The sequence below is a fragment of the Suncus etruscus genome, chromosome 19 (assembly GCF_024139225.1).
Source record: "Suncus etruscus isolate mSunEtr1 chromosome 19, mSunEtr1.pri.cur, whole genome shotgun sequence".
Lineage (NCBI taxonomy): Eukaryota > Metazoa > Chordata > Mammalia > Eulipotyphla > Soricidae > Suncus > Suncus etruscus.
Window position 1 is genome coordinate 5,585,463 of NC_064866.1, and position 17,761 is coordinate 5,603,223.

General features: G+C 40.5%; 1 protein-coding gene across 1 annotated transcript in view; it reads left to right on the forward strand.

Moving 5' to 3' along the window:
• GDAP2 (ganglioside induced differentiation associated protein 2) overlaps nt 1-17,761 on the forward strand; it is a 70,182-nt gene that overhangs the window by 25,040 nt on the left and 27,381 nt on the right. Inside the window, exons 6-8 of the mRNA XM_049765926.1 lie at nt 4,859-4,935; nt 13,773-13,932; nt 15,110-15,263. Of these exons, the coding sequence (XP_049621883.1) occupies nt 4,859-4,935; nt 13,773-13,932; nt 15,110-15,263 (391 nt within the window). The remainder of the gene's footprint in view (nt 1-4,858; nt 4,936-13,772; nt 13,933-15,109; nt 15,264-17,761) is intronic.

A 17,761-nucleotide genomic window follows, 5' to 3' on the forward strand; every position in this document is an offset into this window, starting at 1 on the left:
TGCGCCATCACTCTGACCCCATCCTAACTTCTCTTTTATCTCTGGAATCCAATGATTAATTTAAAGTCTTACCAAAAACTCACAAAGGCAGTTAAATTTATTTAAAAATATTTTAAAATTTGTAAAACAGAAAAAAAAAATGGGGGCAAGTCATAAATTGTCTTATTGGATAACTAGCTCTTTTGAAATCTAAAATTTTCGGCCCAGAGATATGGTGCAGATGTTTAGACACTTGTGTTACAGAGGTATGGTACCTTATATACTACCAGGAATAAACCTTGACTGAGCACAGGCAGGTGTGACCCCCAAATTTAAAAAAAATAAATGAATAAATCTATGTTTAAGATCTACTGTTTAAGAATTTCATAAGTACATTTATATAATTTGTGAGTTATAGTTTATGTTCGCTTTAATTTTTTTTTTTGGGGGAGCCATACCCAGTGACTCTCAGGGGTTACTCCTGACTCTGCACTCAGAAATCACTCTTGGCAGGCTCAGAGGATCAAACCTGAGTCAGTTGTGTGCGAAGCAAATGCCCTACCCACTGTGCTATCACTCCTCCCCATGTTATAGTTTATATTTGGCTGAGCATATTGAAGTGTAGAATTCTTTTCATCTTAATATTTCTTTCTTTTTTGGGGGGGTTCACATCTGGCAGTGCTCAGGGGTCACTCCTAGCTCTATGCTCAGAAATCGCTCCTGGCAGGCTCGGGGGACCATGAGATGCCGGGATTCGAACCACCGACCTTCTACATGCAAGGCAAATGCCTTACCTCCATGCTATCTCTCTGGCCCCTCATCTTTATATTTCTTTTTTGTTTTGTTTTGTTTTTGTTTTTGGGCCACACCCGGTGGTGCTCAGGGGTTACTCCTGGCTGTCTGCTCAGAAATAGCTCCTGGCAGGGCACGGGGGACCATATGGGACACCGGGATTTAAACCAACCACCTTTGGTCCTGGATCAGCTGCTTGCAAGGCAAACGCCGCTGTGCTATCTCTCCAGGCCCTATATTTCTAATACTTTTATAAATTAAAAAAATTGCAAATGTTATTTTCATAAGACATCTATATTTTAAAAGAAATGAATTTTGTTCCCAATTGTCTGTTTAGCTGATGATCACTTTGCAGATTAAAAAAACAGAAATTTGCTATGTTTTCAAAATTATGCAGCCTTAAGACATTTCTAGGCTTTTTTACTCCAAGTAACCGATTAGACTAGATGATTTTTTTGTACTTTCTTTGAAACTGTTTCAGTAATAAATATTATTTAACTAGTCTGCATGTATTATAAATGTGCCTTATCAAAACAAAATTTCTGCCTTTATGTAATTCTTCATGGTATTTGATAGGTCTCAACAATCTCTAATTTAGATCAACTTTTGCCCTGTTTTCTCTTAGCTTGAACTAAAGCCCTCTTTTTCATCTCCATTCTTTCTGAAAGTAATCACAATGATGAAAATTTAAAGAGAGTATCATCTCATAGAAGGGGCTCTGAAAAGTGTCAGGAATACAGGGGGTTTTGTTCCCAGTTCTTTTGATCTGATCCTAACTGTGTGACCCCCAAGTAGACTATTTGCTGTGTAATGGTATAAGCTTAAGCACTAATTCTTATAACAGCAGACAAGGAGTTGCAGTAAGTATAAAGAATTTTTATGAAGCCATTTCTAGAAATTTATTTAGCTCAGAGGAAATATTAGGGTTTAATATTGGAAAGCTCAGTTACATTTTATAAGGCCTATTTGACTTTATTATACTATAAATCTAGCAGCAAAACATAGATAACAGCGCCCTTTGCTCAAATACTTTCTGAGCATTTGAGAAAGAAATGGCGTATCCACTTTTGTGCCATCTACGGGCCATCAACAAATCTAATGAAGCAATTCTGAGTCTTTAGTACCAGTATCTTTACTACTAATCAAACCGTTGCAAAAAATATTTCTTTTGAAACCTATGTAAAGTCTTTTTGATGACTCCATTAAGACAGTTTATCTATTTTTTATTTTTTATTTTTGGTCCATACCAGTGACACTCAGGGGTTACTCGTGGCTATGCACTCAGAAGTCGTTCCTGGCATGGGGGACCATATGGGACACTGGGGAATCAAATTGCGGTCCATCCTAGGTCAGCTGCCTGCAAGACAAACGCCCTACTGCTGTGCCATTGCTCCAGCCCCAATACAGTTTATTTTTTTGTTCATGTCTAATTCAGTTCTTCTGAAAAACTCTAAAGAAACATCTGCATTAAAATACATGTATCAGGTTACTTATTTATTCAAAAAAGCTTTGAATGACTACTGTGGGTCAGGAGGACCTTTACAGATATAGGAAATGAGACAATGGTGAGAATAAATGACAAAAAAAAATTTTAAAGCAATAAAATAAAAAATGTGGAACTGGAGCCGTGGCGCAAGCTAGCCAAGCTGCCTTGCCCACGCTAGCCTAGAATGGACCATGGTTCGATCCCCCAGCATCCCATATGGTCCCCCAAGCCAGGAGCGATTTCTGAGCGCATAGCCAGGAGTCAACCCTGAGCATCACCAGGTGTAGTCCAAAAACCAAAAAAAAAAACATTTTTAAAAGTACTTGGGCTCTTTGCTGTCCACTATGATGTGCCAGGTGTTATTCTCAGCAATAACAGGATTTTTCACAGAAATTTAAATATATAATCCTGGTTGGTTCTAGAGAATGATGCACAGTTGAGAGTTTGGAAGGAATAGTCTGTAATGGCACTTAATGCTAGAGCTTTTTGTTCATGACTTTGTCCTTCTGTTTCTTTTTTTCTGAAAAAATAGCTTCTATATAATTAATTCTGTTGTTGGAATTCAATTTGGTGTGATACCCCAAAGAAACCCTACAAATGTATATGCTTCAAATTATTATGTATAGACATACCATTAAAAGTTAAGTTGATGGGACTGAAACAATGGCGCAGTAGTAGGGCATTTGCCTTGCACGCAGATGACCCAGGATGGACCTCAGTTTGGTCCCCAGTGTCCCATGTGGTCCACGGAGCCAGGAGCAATTTCTGAGTGCAGAGCCAGGAGTAACCCCTGAGCGTCATAGGGTGTGCCTCCCCCCCCCAAAAAAAAAAAAAACGCTGGCTATGGTCTTTGAATCTTACTAATGCCTTGGAAAGCATTTAGTTCGAGAGTAGTTTAAGAAATTAAACTGATTCAGAGAAGAGGTAACTCAGACGACTCAGCCTATTGGTATATTAAGAGATCATGAGCTACCAGGAGCAATCTATAAGCACTACAGTAGGAGTTTATCATTGTCATGTGTGGGGTGAAAAATGAACAAAATGGGTAAAAATGAACAAAATTCGGGCAAAAATGAATGTATATATTTGTATTAGTGTGGATTGTTTTTTTGTTGTTGTTGTTTGTTTGTTTGTTTGTTTTGGAACCAAGAAATGGGGGGAAAGTGCTACTCCCTCTTATGTCTGGGGTATTTTGTGGTACTGGGAATCAAAGTCAGGCCTTCACCATACAAAGCCTGTCCTCCGTCTCTTCCAGCAGTCTCCCAGGCCTGAGTAAACAGCTTGAAAACACAGAAAATACTTAAGAGTTTATTGCGAAAGACTTTGTAAACACGAGGAGCCTTAGAGCAGCTGGAAGAAAGAAGTAATGGATATAGGAAATGACAGCAGTAGAATTTAAGATGGTAGCTCACTGGCAATAAAAGAAGAGGGGGAAAAGTGAAGGAAGCAGGGAAATAAAAATCATAGCATGCAAAAGGGATGATCGGTCTAAATGAGGTAGAGAATTATAGGTAAAGGAAAAGGTTTTACAGGAGATAGGTGGAAGATAAAAAGTTTGGGCCAGGCTTGAGCATTTTGAGTATGAGTTATCTGAATTTACTGGGTCTTTGTTCAGTGGGCAGTAGGGTACTCTTTAGTCTGGAAAACAGAATGTAAAGATTTGAGACTCCTTCAGCATTTTGGCTTAGAATTTAACCAGAAAGTTCATGTACTGAAGAGAAAATAACACCTGTAATAAATATGTTGTATTATATGGCATCCCTATGTGTAGAAGAATAATTTTGTAGGCCCTGAGCACAGTTTGGTGAAGCCCAGAAAACAAAAGGAAAAATCATTTATGGTTGATCAGAAATAAATTTGGAAACAGCTCCAAAAACTCAACTTTGCTTGATAGGATTTTGATAGAGATAAAGAACGAAACAAGAGGTGCCGGAGCGATGGCATAGCAGTAGGGCACTTGCCTTGCATGCAGCCAACACAGGACAGATCCCGGTTTGATTCCCGGCATCCCATATGGTCCTCCAAGCCTGCCAGGAGCCATTTCTGAGCACAGAGCCTGGAGTAACCCCTGAGTGCGGCTGGATGTGACTCCCCCCAGCACCATCCAAAAAAAAAAAAAAAGAACCAAGAAAGAGAATTAAAACTAGGGGCTATGTGGAAAAATACTTCTGCTAGATCATTTGGATCAAAGATTGGCCCCAGGTAATGAGAGGAATATGTTGAATAAGGGAGAAATTGTCCAGAGCCAATATCTTTGATTGCCAGTCAGTGTTTTAGGCCCAGATATTAGAACAGTAAATAAAATAAAGCACTCATTGTTTAGGAGCTCTGGTTCTAGTCTGGGGCTATCGAGAGGTCAGGAGATGGACTAAACAGGAAATTCCACAGAATGTCTCAAGAGCAACTCAGGGAAAGCAAATCAGAAAAGGCTTTAAAGAGTCACTTGGATGAGCTTCACTGATAAGTTTTGTTTGAATAAAAACTGAAATAAATTGAAGAGTGATCCATTACAAAAATGAAACCCTATGTTGTTTTTTTCTTCACACACAAGTAATTTTCTGTGTATTGAATCACTTTTTCTTCTTTCTCCTCCACCCTTAGGCACCGTCAGGCGATTCCTAGAGATCCATGGCGAGAGCATTGAAAAAGTAGTATTTGCTGTCTCTGAGCTTGAAGAGGTATTTTGCTGATTCTGTGGCAGTTTTTTAAATCATATTTTCAATTTGTGTTTACCATGTTTTAATATCTACTCACTTGCCAGCTGGCAAATGCCAATTATGTATATATCAGAAGCAAGATTTATCATCATTTATTGAAAAAGACTGTATTAGAAACTTAGAATCAAGTCAAGGAGAATTTTGTTCCCTGGTTTGTCACTGCTTACTTAGTGAGATATTTTCAGGTGAAGTTTGCTCTGCATCCTTTTCTCTGATAACTCTCAAGCTATTCTGTAAGGTTTCCCAGTTTTCCCAACAAAGCTGGGAAAGCTTTGTTGTTTTCTTGATCCATTCACGGATCACAGCTTTGTTGAAGGTCTGTCAGTAAGCCACATTGGACTTCTAGACTTTGTTGTGTGTATTTAGGTTTAGTGTGTTTTGATTTACATTTAGAGTCATTTAGTTTTTTTTTCTGGTCCTATTGACTTGGTTTTATTTTGCTCTCTGATTCATCCTGTGTAATTTTTCAGTGTTGTGTCCTCATACAAGTTACTAACCTCCCTGTGCAAAATAGAATAGAATGAGTACAAAATAGAAAGTTGGTATTTGTATCATGGAAATTGTGTGATAAATGACATGAAATACCTACTCAAAGTATATATGGCTACATACATGATTAGGAATATTTTTGAATTACTTACTTCACCTTGTTTCCTCTTCTTCATTTATTGGTTAATATGGTTAATACTCTTTTTTTTGGGGGGGGTTTGATTTTTTGGGTCACACCCGGCAATGCTCAGGGGTTACTTCTGGCTCTATGCTCAGAAATCGCTCCTGGCAGGCTCGGGGGGCCATATGGGATGCTGGGATTTGAACCACCATCCTTCTGCATTCAAAGCAAACGCCCTACCTCCTTGCTATCTCTCTGGCCCCGTATGGTAGGTACTCTTTATTGAGTGTCTAACAGACATCAGATTTTCTGTGCTAGTTTGGGGGAATATACCAAAAGAACAGGTCATGGACACTTTAAAAATAACTCATCTATTGGAGGAAATAGATAATTCAGACCATTCTGACAAGTACACTGGAAAACATAAGCACACATGACTCCAGCTGGGGATAGGGTCATGGCTACTTTCCATAGAATGTGATACGGAAGTTAAGACAATTATAACAAAGGTTTCCCAGGGAGGGGCAAGGGGCAAGTGACAAGAATCACATGAGCACTGAGTAAAGAGATTAAGTAGCATAAAGGGTGTATTGTTTAGGCCAGAGTGATAGCATAAGCAGGCAGGGCATTTGCCTTGCACATGGCCAACCAGAGTTTGTTCTCTGGCATCCCACATGGCCTCCTGAGATTACCAGGAGTGATTTCTGAGTGCAGAGCCAGAATAACCCCTGATCACTGCTGGGCATAGGCTAACAACTGAAAAAATAAAGGGATATTGTTGCTAATGCATTAAATGTGAGACTAGGAAAAGCAGAGATGAAAAACAGGTCAGGGCAAGATCACTCAAGGCTTTATGCTTGGATTATATCACTCACACTGTGGAAAAACTCAAGTTATGGGATTTTGCACACAGAAGTGATGAGGTCTGATTCATATTTTTACTTCAAGATCATTTGGGAGGAGAAAAACTGGTAACAAGAAGAAAAAGGCAATGCAGTAGAGTAGGGGTCTCAAACTCACAGCCCGCGGGCCATTTGCAGCCCTCTGTACAACATTGTGTGGCCCGCGGCCGGCCTTCAAATATCGCAGTATTCGCAATTATTCGCTTACCGAATAATCGCAATAAAAATCACATTAGTAAAACAAATCGCATTAAACATTTGCATACCCCGAGCAGTTCCGTTCGGGGTATGCAAATGTTTAATGTGATTTTTTTTCCTACAATGCAATTTTTTATTGTGAATATTCGGTAAGCGAATAATCGTAAATACTTTGCGCCTATTGCAGACATCATTCCCGCTGCTCCTGTCCGCTGTCCCTTGCATTGTTGGAGGCCTAAGGGAGAGAAGTATATTACAGAATTAGATTTTGTCATACCTTCATAATGACTTCATCAAAGCCTGCAGTGAAGAGAAAGATTGATGACGAGCACAGATAATTCCAGGAAAAGTGGGAGACGCAGTATTTCTTTGTTGAGCACAGCGGCATCCCCACATGTCTTATTTGCTCAGAGAAAGTTGCAGTGCACAAGGAATACAACTTGAAATGCCATTATTCAACTAAACATGCTGAGGAATGTGCAAAATATCGAGGAAATGAGAGAGCCAAGTGTGTTGCCAGTCTTAAAGCATGTCTAATGAGACAACAAGATTTCTTCAAGAAAGCAACCAAAACGGAGGTGTAGGGAGGACAATTTGGTGATGGGAATCCCCCTGATTTTGTGTAAATATGTACCTAAAATATTATTGTCAACAATATGTAAGCCACTACGATCAAAATAAAAATTATATTATAAATAAATAAATAAATAAATAAATAAATAAATAAATAAATAAATAAATAAATAAATAAATAAAGGAAAGCAACCAAAGTGAATGTTGCATCAGTCGAAGCTAGCTACATGGTTAGTGAGATGATTGCTAAGGCAGGGAAACCATTCACAGAAAGAGAGTTTGTTAAAAAATGCATGTTACAGGCTGCAAGTATTATCTGTCTGGAAAAGAAAGGTCAGTTTAGCAAAATGAGCCTTTCTGCCAACACTGTGGCAGAGCACATTTCTGACATGTCAAGTGACATTTATCATCAACTGTGTGAGAAAGCCAAATCTTTTGATGCATACTCAGTTGCTCTTGATGAGGGCACAGATATAACAGACACTGCACAGCTCACAATTTATGACCGCGGTGTTGATTACAATTTTGAATTGACACGAGGAGCTGCTCACAATAATTCCAATGCATGGCCAGACCACCGCTAATGAGATATTTCGGCATCTGTGTGATGCCATTGAGAATGCAGGTTTGCCATGGAAGAGGTTTGTTGGAATAATAACCGATGGAGCACCATCGATGACAGGGAGGAAAAATGGACTGGTGGCACTTGTTCAAAAAAAACTTGAAGAGGAGGGTGTAGAGAAGGCCATTGCTCTTCACTGCATTATCCATCAGCAGGCCCTTTGCATAAATGCCTGCTGTGTGACAATGTGGTCTGTTGTTGTGAAATGCATCAACCAAATCAGATCCAGGGGCTTCCGTGCTTTTTTAGAGGAAATGGAGTCAGAATATGGAGATGTGCTCTATTTCACCGAGTTACGTTGGCTCAGCAGGGGAAATGTCCCTGAAAGATTTTTTGAGTTGAGAGAAGTGAAAGCCTTCATGGAGAAGAATGGAAATGCTGTTTCTGAGTTGAGTGATCACAAATGGCTCTTGGACTTAGCTTTTCTTGTTGGCATCACACATAAGCTGAATGTACTAAACAAGATGTTACAAGGCCTGGGGAAGCTTATCAGTGCTGCCTATGACAACGTGAGAGCATTCTCCACAGAACTTGTGTTATGGAAATCCCAGCTCTCTCAGACAAACCTTTGCCATTTCCCAGCATGCAAGGAACTTGTGGATGCAGGCATATCATTCAGTGGTGAGAAATATGTTGATGCTGTTTTTAAGCTAGAGAAGGAATTTAATCACAGGTTTGCAGACTTCAAAAAGCACAGAGCCACTTTCTAGATTTTTGTGGACCCCTTTTCCTTTGATGTGCAAGATGCCTCTCCTGTGCTTCAAATGGAGCTCATTGACGTGCAGTGCAGCTCTGATCTCAAAGCCAAGTTCAGGGAGATTAGTGGAAAAGCAGGCATGCATGGGCAATTTTTGAGAGAATTGCCCCCCAGCTTTCCTGAGCTTTCCCCAATGTTCAAGCGTACCATGTGCCTTTTTGGGAACACATTTGTGTGAAAAGTTATTCTCCACATTGAACTTTAATAAGTCAAAGTACAGGTCTAGACTTAATGATGATCATATTCAAGCCATACTGAGGGTCTCAACTGCTTCCTCTCTAAAGCCAAATGTGGTTCAGATTTGTGAGAAGAAGCGCTGTCTAAGTCTCTGGCAGCAAGGAATAGGCAAAAGATGCCATGTTCAGAAGAAATAATTAAAACTGTTAATAGTGACGTTTGAGGACATTTTTTTTTGTGAAATCCCTTATGCGGCCCTGCCTCACCCCGACTTTGCCTCCTGCGGCCCCCAGATAAATTGACTTTGAGACCCCTGCAGTAGAGGGATGAATGCTTGTGTGAGCATTACCTGAGCCTCCTGATCCCTAAGCATTGCTGGATGTAGCTCTGAAGGATCCCAGATGTCTCCAGATGTTGCCCAGGCAGCCTCCAAGCATACTGGGGTGACCCTGTTGATCCCCCAGTGAAGTCAGCTGAAGTCAGTAGTCATAACCGTAAACTAGAATAATAATGCCAGCAACGAAGTAACAAGTAGAAAGTCTTGGGAGTACAGATTAGATTCTTTCTGGATGTGTTGAATCATAGGCAGAAATATTAGGAATTGTGGGACCATCAGGGACAGATGGCCAAGCCCTATACAGATCAGTGTAAAGCTAGGAATAAAGTCTGGACATTAGTCATTATACTAAAGCAGGACATTTTATCTTGGTGAGAGCCAGGTGGACAAAGATCACTCAAAGGTGTGATGAGCGTTTGCCCTTCAGTGCTTTGACAGTATATGCGTCCCCTATCCTACACTCAGACCAAAAGGAAAGTCTTTAGTATATCTGGTGGGGATAGGGCGAGAATTGTCTTCAATATCAATCATATAGATCCAAAGGAGTCTTTTGGGTTTTTCTGAATAATTTTTGAAGAATAATAAAGAGATAAGGGAAAACTATTTTATGAAGTATTTCAGTTTATTAAATTAACTTAATATATAACTTTATTTTAATCCACTGATTAATACATTAAATCATTAAATCTAATTTAAACACAACAGACCTCTTTGTATCACGTTGGTTGTGCAAAACTCTTCACAAAAGCTCTTTGTTGCACAAGCATCATCTATCTTGAAAAGTTGACTCATTTATCCAAAAGTTAGGCCGAGATTTCACTGTCAGATGTATCTAGAAAAGATTTGAAAGCATGTTCATAGGAAAATTGGTGCATGTGAGTTTATGCCAGCATTATTCCTGATAGGCAGAAATTTAAAGCAGCTTACCTGGCATTGCTATGTGGCATATCTATAGAATTATTCATCCACAGTTAAGTATAGATTGATGCTTGCTTCAAGATGGGTTGTTCTTGGAAGTATCATGCTAAATAAAAGAAACCTGGCATAGAAGCTGCTGAACATTCTCTGGTAGAACTAGACTATGGGGATGAAAACTCTGGGATATTTTCCAGGGGTTCGGTCTAGAGCCCCTCTATAACCACCCCACCACTGGAAGACCCTGCAGCCCTGCCCACAACTGGCATAAAAGCGTCCTAGCTCCTCTACCAAGCTCCAAAAGAAAATAATGGCTGCTGGTATTTGCCAGGTAGTTGATCTGGGCTGATACTTCTGTGGAATTCTCACAAGGGATGGGGGATGTTTTTGGTGAAACCACAGTAGACTAGCTTCACACCACACCACACCACACCACACACATCCAACAAAAGGAAGCCCACCTCCAATACTTAGCTGTCTCAAGGTGCCAAGCCAGCAAATTTGCTCTAGATCTATAGTTCCTGGAGCATATACTACTTCAAAATGTTATAGTAGTGATTTCCCAGTAGGAATCTATTTGGAAAGTTATGGAAAGATTTTATGCCAGCTGTGGGCTGGGTTACAGGTTCTTCCAGTGGTGGGGTGGTTATGGAGAGGCTAGGCCGAACCCCTGGAAAATATCCCAGAGTTTTCATCCCCATAGTCTAGTTCTACCAGAGAATGTTCAGCAGCTTCTATGCCAGGTTTCTTTTATTTAGCATGATACTTCCAAGGACAACCCATCTCGGAGCAAGCATCAATCTATACTTACCTGTGGATCAATAATACTATAGATATGCCACACAGCAATGCCAGGTAAGCTGTTTCTACTTTCTTGACTGTCAGGAGTAATGCTGGGATAATCTCACAAGCACAAATTTTTCTATGAACATGCTTTTCAACATCTTTTCTAAATACATCTGACAGTTGAAATCTCAGCCTAACTTTTTGAATAAATGAGTCAACTTTTCAATAAATAAAGCTTGTCATAAAATCTCCCAACCTCAGTGAGCCTTAGACAGAAGACTCAACTGCACCCAACCACAGCCATGAATCCTTAGACCACTGACTTTAGTAACACCATGGAGAGATATAAGAATATCTCAGATTTATCCTTGTTGACCTAGGTTTTGGGAATTCCATTTGCCTTTGTGTTGTAACAGACAATATGAAGTAAATTTGTTTGTACCTGCATGGAGACACGCTATAGTTGTGTGGTTGGGAGAATGGGGAGACTGGTGAAGGGGAGGGTCATATGGTAGTGGGATTGGTGTTTGAACATGTAATGCCTGAGAGTTACTATATATAGAAAAATCACTGCTATAATAGATTTAAAAAAAAATAAATTGAGCACAGAAAGCCACATACTATAATCCGATTTGTGGCAGACTCATAAGGACAGACTCCAAACGAGGGCCATGTGCCTCCAATGGTATCCTGAGGTTTTTCAGTGCTTACCCATGGTGGTGGGCCTTGTGATGTTTGGGAGGCTTTGCAGTGCATCTTTGTACATGTAACACATACAACTGTGAGCCCTAAGCTGATTTGCCTTTCTCTATAATCCGTTTTCATATACAGACAATCCTCGCTTAAAGACCTACCTGTTTTAGCGACCACTCGCACTTACGACCATGATCTTCTATTTTATTTTATTTTAAATATCCTTTTTCCATCCTGTACACTCTACAGGTACAGTCCTGTGGTTTTTGTGGTGCTTGAATGGACCGACTTTACTAACTTTTCTGTTCTGTAATTCATTGCAGGACTCTACGCAAATGACACAACTATGCAAATGAAAACAAGTGACGTTTTCAGTTTGCTCTTCTCGTTATTTTACTTATTCAGAATCCTGTATTGGTCAAATACTATGCACATGCTGGACTACTGTAGACCGTACATGCAATTGCCTCACTTAACGACCAATTCACTTAACAACCCAAGTCGTTGAAAGGGGAACTTGGTCATTAAGCGAAGAGTATCTTGTAATATGTAGCATGTATTAATCCAGGAAGACGAGTGACCCGGGGACAGATGGTGAAAATGTTCTAACATCATGTTGATGATTACAGTTTTATGAATATACTAAAAGCCCACTGAATCATTTATAAAGGGTGAATTTGATGGCATACATGAATATCTCAATTTTTAAAAGTTGCTGCCTTTTTATACATTCTGTGACACATTTACATTAACTGTCTTCTTTTATCGACCCTGAAACATAACGCAGTTCTCTGAGAGAATTAATTAGAAAACTGATGGGTCATGACTCTGATTTATTGTCTCAATCAGGTTCATGGTTCCTTTGGCTTCTCCTTATTCTGCTTTAGCCTTATTTAGTAGAGCTGGAAATAACTGAAGAGTAATAGTAATACAATTTCTAGTATGATGTAAAAAATAAAAAATGGTCCCCAAGATACAGGACTAGAAAAAAATTAATGGATTTACAGAGTCTAATGAGTTACGCTTATGGACATGATAAAGTGGCAGATTTGGTGTGATTTTTGGTATGGGTAGGCCTTTCCGGGCAGACATTGGAGTGACTCCAAGTAACCCTGGTTCTGGGCTATGTAGACCCTTCTGTTCACTGCAGTCATTGATGATGTTAATGGACATGGGGCCATTCTCAGCAGTACTGAGACAGCAAAACTCCAGGCAGCACGCACAAGTTCTGTGTTCCAGCCTTATTTATTTTTTTTTTTTTGTAACTTTTTTTTTGCTTTTTGCATTTGGGGGGAAGGACACATCCAGTGACACTCGGGATTAACTTCTGGCTATGCACTCAAAAATCACTCCTGGCTTGGGGGACAATAGAGGACTCCAGGGGATCGAACCGCGGTCCTTCCTAAGTTAGCGTGTGCAAGGCAAACACCCTACCATTTGCACCACTGCTCCGACCTCATGTTCTAGTCTTTTGAGTTAGTTTCTCAGCTTCTGAGTTGTTGTTGTTGTTGTTGTTGTTTGTTTTTTTGTTTTGTTTTGTTTTGTTTTTTTGGTTTTTGGGTCACATCCGGCTCTGCTCAGGGGTGACTCCTGGCTATCTGCTCAGAAATAGCTCCTGGCAGACACGAGAGACCATATGGGACACCGGGATTTGAACCAACCACCTTAGGTCCTGGATTAGCTGCTTGCAAGGCAAACACCGCTGAGCTATCTCTCCGGGCCCTTCTGAGTTTTATTTTAAAATAGAATTTACCTTTTTAATTCTCTGAGAAATCTCCAGCCAGAAAAAATAGAACTCATTAAATAGAAATAGAAATATGTTGGCCCCAAAAGTTTGAGCTGTTTAAAAAGAGTTCCAAAAACAAAATCTGAGTTATAGTATATCATTCTGAATTTTATGGAGGTCAAATTTGAACTAGAACTTCAGAGACATATTGTGAGCAAGATACAGGAAGGAAATGAGGCAAGAGCACCAGGGCCGAAATAGTGTCAGGCCTGTGACCTGAAGTTAACAACGTAGGAGCCAAATCTAATTTTGACCAGCTCGCAATGTCCTGATCTTTTAACACAAACCAATTGGAAGCTAGACCTAACCTGGAACGTGATTAAAAAAAAAAAAAAATCTTGTTGAGGGCTGTCTTATCCACACGGTATTTGCAGTAGTCCTCAACGCTGCTGATGCTTGCTTCTTCATTGTTTTCACAGCATGTCTTCCTTTTCCGACACAGGCCACTTATCAAAAGCTGCTACCTCTGTACTTCCCACGGTCCTTGAAGGAGGAGAGTCAGTCTTTGCCATACCTCCCTGCAGATATCGGAAATGCAGAAGGGGAGCCCGTGGTACCAGAACGACAAATACGAATAAGTGAAAAGCCTGGTGCTCCAGAGGGTATGTGCCACCATTTTTAATTTTTCTCTTTATTTTTTGAATAAATGGACCATACATTGTTTTTTAAAACTTCATTGATTGATTGATTGGTTTCTGGGCCACACACAGCGGTGCTCAGGGGTTACTCCTGGCTCTGCACTCAGAAATCGCTCCTGGTTGGCTAGAGGACCACATAGGATGCTGGGAATCGAACCGGATCCCTCCCAGGTCGGCCTCATGCAAGGCAAATGCCTCACCGATGTGCTATCTCTCAGGTCCTAAGGGACCATGCTTGACAGTGCTCAAGGAAGTCACTTCCAGCATTGTAGAAGGGACCATATGGGATACTTATGATCAAACCCAGGTCAGCCACATGCAAGGCAAATGTCCGACCCACTGTACTATCACTCCAGATCCCCAGTTTAAACTTTTTTGTTTGTTTTTGGGTCACACCTGGCCACACTCAGGGGTTACTCCTGGCTCTACACTCAAAAATCATACCTGGCACACTTGGGGACCCTATGGGATACCATAAATAGAACCAGGAACCGTCCTACGTTGGCCACATGTAAGGCAATCCCTACCACTCTGCTATTGCTTCATTCTGTCAGTTTATTTTTTATTTTATTTTATTTTATTTTATTTTTTTGGTTCTTTGAGGCCACACCCGGTGACGCTCAGGGATTACTCCTGGCTATGCACTCAGATATCGCTCCTGACTTGGGGGGACCATATGGGATGCCGGGGATCAAACCATTGTTTGTCCTAGGTTAGCCGCATTCAAGTCAAATGCCCTACTGCTGTGTCACCACTCTGGCCTCTCAGTTTAATTAATTAATTTATTTATTTATTTATTTATTTATTTATTTATTTTGGTTTTTGGGCCACACCCGGCAGTGCTCAGGGGTGACTCCTGGCTGTCTGCTCAGAAATAGCTCCTGGCAGACACGGGGGACCATATGGGACACCGGGATTCGAACCAACCACCTTTGGTCCTGGATCGGCTGCTTGCAAGGCAAACGCCGCTGTGCTATCTCTCTGGGCCCCTCAGTTTAATATTTTCAGGGGAAGAAAAAATCTGATGACCTCAGATCTTCACTTATTCACTGTTGTATCTATTGCAACATTAGCATTATATTTGTAGCATTTATTGTCAAAGACCGTCACAACCTCCCTGTTAATACTATTTTTATTACAGACAGCCAAGAAGAAGATGAGGGATTGGGTGTTGACCTCTCTTTTATTGGCTCCCATGCTTTTGCCCGAATGGAGGGAGACATTGATAAGCAAAGAAGATTGATTCTTCAGGGACAGTTGTCAGAAGCAGCTCTACAGAAGCAACATCAAAGGAAGTAAGGCAAATTCCTTTGGGAGTCACAGTACCAAGGAAGTAAGAAAGGGGCTTATGTCTACTCAGGGCTCTACTTAGTATGTTGTGGGTAACCCCTCCACATTCTCATTATAGTATGTGTCTTAGGTTATCTTTGTGACAATTTAGTGAGGAGAGAGTGCATGCCCAATTTAGGTGCAGAAACTCAAAGTTAGGGCCTTGAGTGACAGTACAGCAGGTAGGGTGTCTGTCTTGTATGCGGCCGATCCAGGTTTGATCCCAAGCGTCCCATATGATCCCCTGAGCCTGCCAGAAGTAACTCCTGAGTACAGAGGCAGGAATAGTCCCTGAGCTTCTCTGACTGTGGCCCCAAAACAAAACAAACAAACAAACAAAAAATAGTTAAAGTTAAGTGAGTTCCCAGTGGTTTTATTTTTTTGTTTGTTTGTTTGTTTGGGTTTTTTTGTTTTTGGGTCACACCCGGAAACGCTCAGGGATTACTCCTGGGTCTACGCTCAGAAATCGCTCCTGGCAGGCTCGGGGGACCATATGGGATGCTGGGATTCAAACCACAGTCTTTCTGCATGCAAGGCAAATGACCTACCTCCATGCTATCTCTCCAGCCTCCCCAGTGTATTTTATCAGTGGAGCACACACCTGTTTCTTCTCCTCTTCACAATAATTGAAGTATGGCTTCTGTAAAGGTAGAAAACATACAGGATTTTACATGAGTCATAATAGAATTTGACCTATATTTTGACATGTTTTCTAAAGCAATTCTAGTTCAATCTTTTTTAACTAAACCTAAGTGTAGCTGTCTTTCTTCTGAATCAGTTTTTCCAGATCACTGTTTTCCCAAGGTAAGTCTTTGGAAAGCTTACAACTTTTCAAAAACTGTCAAAGGGAAGACAAAAGTAATAAATGAACAATACTATCATTTTTTATCTTATAGGTTAAGGCTGTCTATTCTTTTGAACATGAGTAATCTTGTTGTGTTTTGTCTTTGCACATTGGTATTTGTTCAGGTTTTGTTTTGTTCCGTTTGGGGGCCACAACTGGCAGGGCTTGGGGCTTACTCCTGGCTCAGTGCTCCGGGATCCAACCTGGGTCTGTTACATGCAAGGCAAATGCCCCTACCTTTGTACTATTCCTCCAACCCCTTGTTCATTGTGTTTTGTTTTAGTTTTTATTTTGTTTTGTTTTAGGTCATAACCAGCAAAGCATAGGGCTTACTCCTAGAGGTGCTAGGGCAGGAAGTGGGAGAACCATCTGAGATGCTGGGGTTTGAAACCTAGGTCAGGTATGCAAGGCAAACGCCTTGCTCATTGTGCTATCTTTTAGGTTTCCTTATTCATTTTTAATGGACTACTCTCATCCTTCAATTCCTGCCAGTTTTCCATATTTTGGCTCAGAACTATTGTCTCAGGAAGCTTAGTTCCTAAGTCTAGAATAGATGCTGTCTCCATATACATTTCTTTTTACATCTTGTAAAAATGCAAAGTAGAGGGGCCGGAGTAGTAGCACAGTGGTAGGGTGTTTGCTTTGCACATGGCTGACTCAGGACAAATATGGGTTCAATCCCCAGCATCCCATATGGTCCCCTGAGCCAGGAGAGATTTCTGGCTGCAGAGCCAGGAGTAACTCCTGAGCACCGCCAGTGTGACCCAAAAAACGAAAACAAAACAAAACAAAAAACTCACAAAGTAGAGTATAGCTTTTTTCTTTCATTTTGTTTTGGGGGGGCACCCTCAGCAGTGCTCTGTTCTTACTCCTGAGTCTGCTTAAGGATCACAGCTGGCCGTTCTAAGGGAACTGTATTTAGTTCTGGGAATTAAATCGGGGTTGGGTGCCTGCAGAGCAAGTTGTACTCTCTCTCTGAATCCAAAGGACAATTTTTTATTACAATGTTGTAATGATGTCTAGTTGTGGTCATGTTTAGAGTTTTGTTAAGCTAGATAATACCATATACAGTTAAGGGAGGAGGGGGCTGCTAAAAAAAAGAACAAAAAACTATGTTTTGTGTGTTCTTGTTTTCGCATGCAAAAAGCATGTTCACCACTAAGGGGCACCAGTGAATAACTTTTAGAAAGACAATCACATGAACTTTAAGTGGTTTAAAAATCAGAATGGTCTCACTCATCTATGGGTTTTAAGAAAAAAAAAAGACACCCTTGTAATAATAATTTTCAGACACAAAAGAGAAAAGAGCTGGAAGTTCCAGCTCACCTCAGGAAGCTCACCACAAAGAGTGATGAGTTTAGTTAGAGAAATAACTACATTTTGAACTGTCCTAATATTGAGAATGTATGAGGGAAATGTTGAGCCTGTTTAGGGTACAGGCGGGGGTTGGGTGGGGAGGAGGGAGATTTGGGACTTGGGTGATGGGAATGTTGCACTGGTGATGGGTGGTGTTCCTTTTATGACTGAAACCCAAACACAATCATGTATGTAATCAAGGTGTTTAAATAAAAAAAAATTAAAAAAAAAAAAAAGAACATACAAAAAAGGAAGAGAAACTTA